General features: G+C 40.6%; 1 protein-coding gene across 9 annotated transcripts in view; it reads right to left on the bottom strand.

Moving 5' to 3' along the window:
* The window catches only part of MYO6 (myosin VI), a 177170-nt gene that overhangs the window by 55681 nt on the left and 109420 nt on the right, over positions 1 to 12069 (bottom strand). For all 9 annotated transcript variants that reach the window (XM_048845884.2, XM_048845886.2, XM_048845888.2 and 6 more), the window contains exons 16-18: positions 5756 to 5883; positions 4036 to 4131; positions 2886 to 3059 (exon numbers count right to left, since the gene is read on the bottom strand). In XM_048845884.2, the coding sequence (XP_048701841.2) occupies positions 2886 to 3059; positions 4036 to 4131; positions 5756 to 5883 (398 nt within the window). The remainder of the gene's footprint in view (positions 1 to 2885; positions 3060 to 4035; positions 4132 to 5755; positions 5884 to 12069) is intronic.

The following is a 12069-nucleotide window of genomic DNA, read 5'->3' as shown; positions in this document are numbered from 1 at the left end:
GCGAAAGTAGAGTAGGGGTATTAGGGGACGAGAGCTGAGGAAGCGTTGTTCTAAGTCAGCCATAAAAATGTTGGCATGCTGTGGGGCCATGCGGGTACCCATAGCAGTGCCGCTGATTTGAAGGTATACATTGTCCCCAAATGTGAAATAGTTATGGGTGAGGACAAAGTCACAAAGTTCAGCCACCAGGCTTGCCATGACATTATCGGAGATAGTGTTCCTGACGGCTTGTAGTCCATCTTTGTGTGGAATGTTGGTGTATAGGGCTTCTACATCCATAGTGGCCAGGATGGTGTTTTCAGGAAGATCACCGATGGATTGTAGTTTCCTCAGGAAGTCAGTGGTGTCTCGAAGGTAGCTGGGAGTGCTGGTAGTGTAGGGCCTGAGGAGGGAGTCTACATAGCCAGACAATACTGCTGTCAGCGTGCCAATGCCTGAGATGATGGGTCTCCAGGATTTCCAGGTTTATGGATCTTGGGCAGCAGATAGAATACCCCAGGTCGGTGTTCCAGGGGTGTGTCTGTGCGGATTTGTGCTTGTGCTTTTTCAGGAAGTTTCTTGAGCAAATGCTGTAGTTTCTTTTGATAACCCTCAGTGGGATCACAGGGTAATGGCTTGTAGAAAGTGGCGTTGGAGAACTGCCTAGCAGCCTCTTGTTCATATTCCGACCTATTCATGATGACGACAGCACCTCCTTTGTCAGCCTTTTTGATTATGATGTCAGAGTTTTTTCTGAGGCTGTGGATGGCATTGTGTTCTGCACGGCTGAGGTTATGGGGCAACTGACGCTACTTTTCTACAATTTCAGCCTGTGCACATCGGCGGAAGCACTCTATGTAGAAGTCCAGTTCCCCTAATCCACCCAGCAATATTGTCAATCTATAGAACTATACTCTTAGCCCAGCAGAAGAATCTGTCCTATCTCGGGGCCTCTCCTTCTGCCCCTCCACCCCCACGAACACGATAAAGTTCTGTGGTGACCTAGAATCCTATTTTCGACGTCTCCGACTCAAGGAATATTTCCAACACACCTCTGAACAACATAATAACCCACAGACACCTTCCTACCAACACTACAAAAAGAAGGATTCTAGGTGGACTCCTCCTGAAGGTCGAAACAACAGACTGGACTTCTACATAGAGTGCTTCTGCCGACGTGCTGGAAGGAGGTTACTAGTGTAATTCCTCAGGGATCAGTTCTGGGATCAATCTTATTTAATCTTTATTCAAAGTAAAACTATTTCTCCATGTTTATTCCCCCACCCCCCACTGTTCCTCAGACGTTCCTGTTAACTGCTGGAAATGGCCCACCTTGATTATCGCTACAAAAGGTTTTCTTCCCCCCCACCCCCCGCTCTCCTGCTGGTAATAGCTCATCTTAAGTGATCACTCTCCTTACAGTGTGTATAACACCCATTTTTTCATGTTCTGTGTGTGTATATAAATCTTCTCACTGTATTTTCCACTGAATGCATCCGATGAAGTGAGCTGTAGCTCACGAATAAATAAATAAATTGGGTAGTCTCTAAGGTGCCACTAGTACTCCTTTTCTTTTTGCGAATACAGACTAACATGGCTGCTACTCTGAAACCTGTCATTAAATTTATTAAGGAATGTATTTTATGTAAGCATTGTTTTGGAGGAAATAATTTAACTGTGAGTGTCAATATGCAGTTTTACAAGAAACAACAACGGCTTTATGCAAAAATCTATATATGCTCATGATTGAGTAGCAAGGAATGATCCAGTGAGACCCATGAACAAATTCTGTAAATGGTTTCATCTTCTCTCTCAAGTTGCTCAGGTAACTGTTACAGTTAGAGAAATTCAAGACTGATTTATTCACATTTCTCGATACACAAGTGAAAAATTTCCAGTCTTAAACCACAGAAGAAATAAAGTCTCCTTTGGTAGTGATACATTCCCCAGTGCTATTTGAAGTGAAACTGAAATTTCCAGTGCTTGAAGTGTTCATTAAGGGTATGTATTATGTCTGGGAAATTAACACTTATGAATTACTGTAAGTAGAACATACACACTCAAAATGCCACAGAGGTACAAAACATTATGAACACTGATGTGTTGAAAAGAAGAACTCATGCTGAAATTGCAGCAGCTATAAAATAATGAGTCCATTAAGGTAATAAATTTACCTGCAGCCCCTGGCTGTGCCTGCTTTTCCTCTCTCAACTTCCCTATAGTTCTCTCTAGTCATCCTGAGCTGAAATAATCCAGCTAAAAATAAAACTGCTGAATGAGGAAAGGAAGCAGAAAACATGTGGAGAAGACAAGGCTTGAAGGTCAGCTTTACACCAAGTGGAAGAAAGGAAAAAATTAGGAGACGCATCAGATACTATGGTCAGGTAGTGAAAAAGGAAGTACTCAGCATACTGAAAATATCTGTCAAAGCAATCACTACTGCTGTTTTGCACCATTTGAAATGAGGAAAACCAGTTTTAAGGTTAGCTTTTAAATGCTGAGGTGGCAACTTACTGACAAACTGTTACCTCTACACCTTCAAATAGAATGGAAGAACACTTTTTGTCAAACTTAGAACTATAGGTTCCAGATATAGAACAAGAACTTGGAACTTGTGCTTCAAAAGTTTTATTTGAATTTGGGGAAAAACAGAATTATAAGCTGCTGCATTTTAAAATAAAAGCAAGGATTCCCTTCAAACAATCTTCATTGTTTGCATAGCACAGGCCATCATTTAACTTGAAGATGTGGTTTTATTACATTTTATTTGAAGAACAGCTGTTTAAGAGGATTTTTTTCATGAAACAAGTTATCATCTGATTCTCCCATACTTAACGTTCCATTCATTTCAAGCAATTTAAAAGCAACATACTAAAGGAAAGAACTCATTTTTAGTATTCCAATACCTTGAATTTGTTTCCCACACTGATGAAGCTAAGCTTTCCTGCTTTTTGTTTGGGATCCTTGTTGTTATTAGTGGTAGATTCAAATAGTTCCCGGACAAATTTATCCTTGGATTCGCATATAAGAGATTCAAGGGACATGTGCAAAGCATCATTGTTTTTCTCCACAAACTGGGTCTGAAAAGGAAACAAACCAGTAAAGCGTTGCATATAAACTTCACAGTACTAATAGCTTTACTTAGTCCTACATAAAGACATCCTTTGTTCAAAATATCCCACCAAAAATACCTAATGCTAAAATACCAAGAATTTGGGGGGGGCGGGGTATTTAAAATATAATTGTAGAATATTTATTGTCTGTGTCTGACACTAACAACAGTAAAGGGAGAAAAGCTGGTCTTATGTTTGAAGCACAGGACTGGGAGTCATGAGATGTGATTTGAAATCCTGGCTAAGCCTAGTCCGTACTGAAGTCAGTGCTAGTTCTGCCATTGACTACAATAGCATCAGAATTTTACCCCTGGTTTCTATTTTCAGTTCTCATTACCTCACCCCTCAGCCGTGTTGTGAGGCTTGATTTCTTAATGCTTGTGATGCAATTTGAGATCCTTAGAAGGTGCTGTAGAAATGCAGAATTATTATTCAGACCTTAACTTGTACATATTAGTGTTGGCAAATGAAGTGAGAAATAATTGGGATATTTTAGTCGCTAACTTGAAGATGCATTTAAAAGGTCAGTCTTACCAACTAAATTGACTAAAACCAAAGACTGAGAAGTTTGCACCTAATGTTATGCTTTGGAATCAAGGAGAATTTTGCTTTAATGGAATAATGATCAGGGCATTTCTGAACTCTGAATACATTTACTACTGAGCTAGCAGTAACAACAAGCAATTATATTTATACTTCTATTGATTAAATATTGGTTAGACGTATTGGGTTAATCAGCATAAAGAAGAATTTGAAGTGTCCATGTCTTTTTTTGGGAGTGGGGGTGGGGGACATTTAAAGTTAAACCGGAAGAATTTTTAACTTGCCTGATTATGCCAAGTGATCTCAATTTCCTAGATTTCATAGGAAAACACTAATAATATAAAGGAGAACAGGGCAGTACAAATGAAATAATTAACATGAGTTTGTTAAATCAAGGTACCGTCTCATAGCACACTGCTCCAGCAAAATGTCGGATAATAAAGCCCTCATCATCTCTGATATTTCTGTGAACAGTCAATTTAGACTTCCTGGGAATCTGCAATAAAAAAACAAGTTACACAGAAAAATCATTAAGGACAAAATCAGAACAGTAAATTTTCAAATCATATTTTTCTGCTAGAAATATTAGATGCTATGGCCTTTCCTACAGGTTAAGATTAAAGCTGTGAGAAACTCCACTATTTCAATTCACTGGGATTCAAACTTTTTCTTCATCCTGAGCTTTTTTGAATGCGCCTGCAACTCACAGTAAAATGCCACTGCAACTGCCAAGATTAATAATTTTTATCGTCACAACTGCTTCCTAGTTCAACACTAATTCCCACAGGTGGCACAGAATATTTGGTTGGTGCACAGTATTGTCATAATGATAGGGAATAGAGGCTCAAATTTATCTTGTAAATATTTTCATCCAAAAGTAAGACAGCGACATTGAAATTTGCCTTGATGAGTTGTCCAAACATGGGGTGTCACAGGATGGAAGCTACAACAGCTGCAAATTAGCTGTGTAGACTTCTGAATTAAGTGTTGAATAGCTGGATACAAGGTGAAAGACCCAGCTGTAAGAGACGGAACTAGGAACCAAAGGCTGCAAGTACTAGCTGACTACTAAAACCTAAAGAGTCTGACAAGAATTTCTCATAGCACAGGAATCCAGTTAAGGAAATAAGTATTAATTTAGAGGAAAACATACTTTTGTTAAATTTGCCTGTATTCAGTTATTATGGAAGTGGCATTTCTTGTGTTTTTGTATTTTAAAATATGCGTGTAAATACATAGTCTGGGATTGTGTTAGTCTTCTAACCGTATGCTTAAAAAACAAACAAACCTTTCCCAAAAGGTTCCACCATTTCATCTTTAAAGTACTATGTGGGAAACTGAGAAAATTGGACTAAACAGATATTTGCCAAAACTCAAAGCTAAAAATCTCGGAGGAATCTTGGAGAGGGAAGGGGGAAAGGGTTATTTGATGGTATCAACTCTGCCTTTTTAAAAGCATCAAAATGAAAATCCTTTTTATTTCCTTTTCATAGCTAGAAATTATTAGACATGCATGGGAGATTGTGATATCCACTACAGTTAAAATTATGCACAAGTTTGATGGAAGTTAAACCTTTAGTGAACCTTTCAATAAAACCTAAACTGAGTTTACAGTTGGTAAAAATGTCTGAATGTCATATGATTGGGATTGCATAAAGAAAGGTTTTCACAGCATTAGTTAAGACACTTTGTTTTTTAAGGGAGAGGTGAATATGTAACACTTTCTAAAATGAAAGTTTTTCTACTTTTCAGTAAATCATTCTATAAAACCTAAACACTGCTTTCAACGCCTTCCTCACAGGTTTTTAAAATATCTTTTAAAATATGCAATAATAGACAGAGAGGACTTTGCACCAGAATGATCTTGGCCTCGGCCATTGTTCTGGTCAAGAAAGCTTCATGGGTCCATTGAGAGAGAGTCTAGGGCTGCCTACTGTTACCATCCTTCAGACCCAAACCGATTTTCCAAATGGGAGTGTAACATGCTGCCACCAGACTGCATGAACATCACTGGAGTTTTCCACTCGGTTTTTTATTCACAGTGATTTCTAACTTACGTTATATTAGCATCCACTCTGGGAATTTATTTTTATAAAATAATGAAGAGTAAGTAAACCTACAGATAGTCTGAAATGCTCCTTGTGTTTCTGATGCACCATAGAAGTAAAATGCTGGTCACTTGGTTGTGGAAGACGATTTTCTTCATCCAAAATATCCAGCACACCTACTAATTTTGCTTCAATCAGATCTATTTGTAAAACAGAAATCAATGTCTGTGAAAACGCTATATATAATTACTTATCAGAACAAGAATGTTACTTCAAAAATATTACCAACATGGTACTGTATAATTATTACAACCATCTTAGTTTAGGTTAAGGAAAAATCTGATCACTACAAACATGTTTGGCACATATAGCTATTGATTTAAGCAGTATTCTGTAGTTCACTGTCAAGTTCCAGCTATGAAACTAGGATATGATGGAAGAGTAGAAATACACTGGTGTACTAGGTCTTTTAGGCCTATACACCGTTTTGCTTTTAATAGTCTCTCATACAGGTTTCTCACTGTGCTGAATCAACAGTATGAGGAAGGATCATAAATCTATGATAGCAACAAGAGAGGATGATCAAAAGCTGAAAAAAGCTGAAAAGACTTCAGCATGCTCACAGCAGCATTGGGCATGATTGCTTTTTAAAACCATGCTGCGTTGACTGTTTATCTAAATCCCCAGACTTAATACATGTAAATTCTGTTTTTTGAAGATAACAGTAATAAATATACCCATGCTCTTAGGTTTCATAGATTCAAGCTCAGAAGGGACCATCATGATCATCTAGTCTGACCTCTTGCACAATGCAGACCACAGAATCTCACCCACCCACTGCTGTAATAAACCCCTAACCTATGTCTGAGCTTCTGAAGTCCTCAAATCATGGTTTAAAGACTTCAAGGTGCAGAGAATCCTCCAACAAGTGACCTTTGCCCCACACTGCAGAGAAAGGCAAAAAAACCCCAGGGCCTCTGCCAATCTGCCCCGGTCAAAGATCAATTAATTGCCAAAATTAGGCTATCCCATCATACCATCCCCTGTACAAACTTATCAAGCGTAGTCTTGAAGCCAGATAGGTCTTTTGCCCCACTGCTTGCCTTGGAAGGCTGTTCCAGAACTTCACTCCTCTAGTGGTTTAAAACCTTCATCTAATTTCAAGTCTAAACCTCCTGATGGCCAGTTTATATCCATTTGTTCTTGCATCCACATTGGTACTGAGCTTAAATAATTCCTCTCCCTCTCCGGTATTTATCCCTCTGATATATTTACAGAGAGCAATCATATCTCCCCTCAGCCTTCTTTTGGTTAGGCTAAACAAGCCAAGCTCTTTGAGTCTCCTTTCATAAGACAGGTTTTCCATTCCTCAGATCATCCTAGTAGCCCTTCTCTGTACCTGTTCCAGTTTGAATTCATCTTTCTTAAACACGGGAGACCAGAACTGCACACAATATTCCAGATGAGGTCTCACCAGTGCCTTGTATAACGGTACCAACACCTCCTTATCTCTACTGGAAATACCTCGCTTGATGCATCCCAAGACCGCATTAGCTTTTTTCACGGCCATATCACATTGGCGACTCATAATCATCCTGTGATCAACCAATACTCCGAGGTCCTTCTCCTCCTCTGTTACTTCCAACTGATGAGTCCCCAGCTTACAACAAAAATTCTTGTTATTAATCCCTAAATGCATGACTTTTCACTTTTCACTATTAAAGTTCATCCTATTACTATTACTCCAGTTTACAAGGTCATCCAGATCTTCCCGTACAATATCCCGGTCCTTCTCTGTATTGGTAATACCTCCCAGCTTTGTGTCATCCGCAAACTTTATTAGCACACTCCCACTTTTTGTGCCAAGGTCAGTAACAAAAAGATTAAATAAGATTGATCCCAAAACCGATCTTTGAGGAACTACACTAGTAACCTCCTTCCAGCCTGACAATTCACTTTTCAGTATGACCTGTTGTAGTCTCCCCTTTAACCAGTTCCTTATCCACCCTTCAATTTTCATATTGATCTCCATCTTTTCCAATTTAACTAATAATTCCCCACGTGGAACCGTATCAAATTCCTTACTGAAATCAAGGTAAATTAGATCCACTGTGTTTCCTTTGTCCAAAAAATCTGTCACCTTCTCAAAGAAGGAGATCAGGTTGGTTTGGCATGATCTACCTTTTGTAAAACCATGTTGTATTTTGTCCCAACTACCGTTGACCTCAATGTCCTTAATTACTTTCTCCTTCAAAAATTTTTCCAATACCTTGCATACTACAGATGTCAAACAAACAGGCCTATAAATACCCGGAGCACGTTTTTTCCCTTTCTTAAAAATAGGAACTGTGTTAACAATTCTCCAGACATACAGTACAACCCCTGAGTTTACAGATTGATTAAAAATTCTTGCTAATGGGCTTGCAATTTCATGTGCCGTTCCCTTAATATTCTTGGATGAAGATTATCTGGGCCCCCGATTTAGTCCCATTCGAGCTTCACTTCTACCTCGGATGTGGTAATTCCTCATTCCCATTTGTCGTCCCTAAGCTCCTCATTAAAGATTGAGGCAAAGTATTTGTTTAGATATTGGGCCGTGCCTAGATTATCCTTAACCTCCACTCCGTCATCAGTGTCTAGCAATCCCACTTCTTCTTTCTTTGTTTTCTTCTTATTTATATGGCTATAGAACCTTTTATTATTGGTTTTAATTCCCTTGCAAGGTCCAACTCTACATGGCTTTTCGCCTTTCTCACTTTATTCCTACATGTTCTGACCTCAATAAGGTAGCTTTCCTTGTGGATCCCTTCCATCTTCCGCTCCTTATAGGCTTTCTATCACCTCTCTTGAGATTTTGCTCATCCAGCTTGGTCTACAACTCCTGCCTATGAATTTTTTCCCCTTTCTTGGGATGCAGGCTTCTGATAGCTTCTGCAATTTTGACTTGAAGTAATTCCAGGTCTCCTCTGCCTTTAGATCCACAAGTTCTTCAGTCCAATCCACTTCCCTAACTAATTTCCTTATTTTTTTAAAGTTAGCCATTTTGAAATAAAAAACCCTAGTCACAGATCTATTTTTGTTTATCCTTCCATTTAGTTTGAACTGAATTAGCTCATGATCGCTCGAACCAAGGTTGTCCCCGACAACCATTTCTTCTATTAGGTCTTCACTACTCACCAAAACCAAACCTAAAATGACATCCCCTCTTGTTGGTTCAGCAACTACTTGGTGAAGGAATCCATCAGCTATCACATCCAGGAAAATCTGAGCCCTATAATTATTATTACTAGCACTTGTCCTCCAGTCTATATCTGGAATCTCCCAAGTCCCCCAAGATCACACAATTCCCATTAGTATTTACTTCATTGGTTAATGCTAAATGACTAAGAAACCTAGGACCAGATGTTCAAAGGGACTTAGGTGCCTAAACTCAAGTTTTAAGTGCTTACGTTCCACTTTTAAGTGCCACTGAAATCCACAAAACCCCTCTTGGCTGATCTCTAGCCCTGTAAGCACCAAAACTCACTCAACACCTACATTTTTTATGTATTAAAGTATTGAAGTGCCTAAGTTCCCACTCTCTGAATAGACCCAGTGCCTCTCTTTGGGTATCTGGATGCCTCTCTTATGCTTAAGCCCCACCACCATCCTTAAACTAGGTGCAGATAGGTGTTCTCCAGTCTATCTTGCCTTCAGAGCTTGATCCAACAAGTGTGCTATGAGCATGCGTACTAGATTGGGATCCATTCAAAATCTGACTAGAGGAGGAGGAGGTGGTGGTCCCTTATAACTTTTAGCCTACTGACTAGAGCACTCACCCACGATATGGGAGACTCAGGTTCAACTCCTTCCTCTGCTTGATAGGGAGACAGGATTTGAATGGGGGTCTCCAACCTCTTCAGAGACTGCTCTAAAACGCTGGCTATAGGATATTCTGATGTGGTCTCCTCAACCTCTCCTGATGAAATTGCTCCAATTTAGAAAAATACTTAGTCATTGGGTGAGAGAGAGAGAGAGGACTCTATAGCCTGGCGGTTAGGACACCCACCTAGATGGTGGAAGACCCAGGCTCCAGTCCCTCTGCTCCAGTGATTCTATATATCTAAAATGGAACAGCTTCAACCAGAGTGATGGGAGAGCCACATCAGAGTATCCCACAGAACTGTTCCCACAGAACAGTAGTTATGACAAACTCCTCAGAGGCAAAACTCCCCTGTTCAAATCCTCTCTCCATCACGCAGAGTGGAGGAGTTCACAGAATCATAGAAGATCAGGATTGGAAGCGATCTCAGGAGGTCATCTAGTCCAACCTCCTGCTCAAAGCAGGGCCAATCCCCAACTAAATCATCACAGCCAGGGATTTGTCAAGCTGGGCCTTAAAAACCTCTAAGGATGGAAATTCCACCACCTCCTTAGGTAACTCATTCCAGTGCTTCACCACCCTTCTAGTGAAATAGTGTTTCCTAATATCCAATCTAGACCTGAAACTCGAGACCACTGCTCCTTGTTCTGTCACCTGCCACCACTGAGAACAGCTGAGCTCCATCCTCTTTGGAACCCCCCTTCAGGTAGTTGAAGGCTGCTATCAAATCCCCCCTCACTCTTCTCTTCTGCAGACTAAACAAGCCCAGTTCCCTCAGCCTCTCCTCGTAAGTCATGTGCTCCATTGCCCTCCGCTGGACTCTCTCCAATTTGTCCACATCCTTTCTGTAGTGGCGGCCCCAAAACTGGACGCAATACTCCAGATGTGGCCTCACCAGTGACCAATAGAGGGGAATAATCACTTCCCTCGTTCTGCTCCTACTAATGCAGCCCAATATGCCGTTAGCCTTCTTGGCAACAAGGGCACACTGCTGAATCATATCCAGCTTCTCATCCACTGTAATCCCCAGGTGTTTTTCTGCAGAACTACTGTTTAGCCAGTTAGTCCCCAGCCTGTAGTCGTGCATGGGATTTTTCCATCCTAAGTGCAGGACTCTTCACTTGTCCTTGTTGAACCTCATCAGATTTCTTTTGGCCCAATCCTCCAGTTTGTCTAGGCCACTATGGACCCTATCCCTACCCTCCAGCATGTCTACCTCTCTCCCCATTTTAGTGTCATCTGCGAACTTGCTGAGGGTACAATCCATCCCACCATCCAGATCATTAATAAAGATGTTGAACAAAACCAGCCCTAGAACCAACCCCTGGGGCACTCCGCTTGATACCAGCTGCCAACTAGACATTGAGCCGTTGATCACTACCCGTTAAGCCCAACAATCTAGCCAGCTTTCTATCCATTTTATAGTCCATTCATTCAATCCATACTTTTTCAACTTGCTGGCAAGAATACCGAGTTAAACGTTGCCTCCCTGCAGCCCAGACTTAGGCACCTAACTCTTGATAAAATCTCCTAAAAATTGGGAGGGGTGGGATTTAGGACACCCTACTCATCTGCATCTCACTTTGTCTAGTTCAGGTGGCGCTGCACGTAGTGTGCTGGCTTTCTATTCTTAGGCACCTATCTCTCCGCATGCACTGGAGAGGGTGGTGGTACCGTAAGTGGGAGTGGGGATTACAAACTCAATGCCTCACTCTAGCCTCCTCATGATGCAACTCAGGCACCCTTCATGAGTAGTGATCAGGAGGGGGCTGCCTCTGCTTCAGTGTAGGTATTTACCTAAGCCAAGAAACTGACAAAACAGGCAAGAATCAAATTAGATTGGACTACACCCAGCCTAAAAAGGTCTGTGCCAGCAGTTTGGGAATTTCGGCTGCCACAAAAGGTTGGCTAGGAAAGAACAGATTGTTTGGCAACAGAATAAGAGTATACATTGGAACATGAGAAGGCTGTATCAATGCGGCAAAGCCAGAATGTTAGATAAAATTACAACTACATCCTTTTCTATAGACATTCTCAATATATGTGAAACAAACTGGACTGGAAGTGGCCAACTTTCCATAAAGCATTGTAAAATCATTTACTTTGTAAGGAAAGACATGCCCAAACAAAGGAAATTGCCTTCATATTACCAGAAAAAGCTTACAGTTCTTTGAAAAGCTATACATGTGTCATCTCACATAATGAGCGTTAAATTACAAGGTCTGTGACTAGAATACAAAACTACAGACCCACAACAGATGCAGAAGACAACGTCAGAAGCCAATTTTACAATGAACATCAAGAGGAGATTCCCGGAACCCTCTCTAGAAGTTTTTTGTTCACAATCATAGAATCATAAAAACGTAGGGGGGGGACTTTACTGCCAAGATGGGGCATGATAATATGGACTGGGAGACCTGGGAAAAGAAGGCATAGAAATGAGCAAGGGGACAGATTACTTCAGTTCTGTGCTATCAACAATCTATTTAAATAACACACAGCAGATCAGCACAGGTGAGTCAAT

Source organism: Caretta caretta, chromosome 3, assembly GCF_965140235.1.
Source record: "Caretta caretta isolate rCarCar2 chromosome 3, rCarCar1.hap1, whole genome shotgun sequence".
In the NCBI taxonomy this organism is placed as follows: Eukaryota; Metazoa; Chordata; order Testudines; family Cheloniidae; genus Caretta; species Caretta caretta.
Note: the sequence above shows the minus strand (reverse complement) of the source record. Positions and strands in the feature narration are given on the sequence as shown.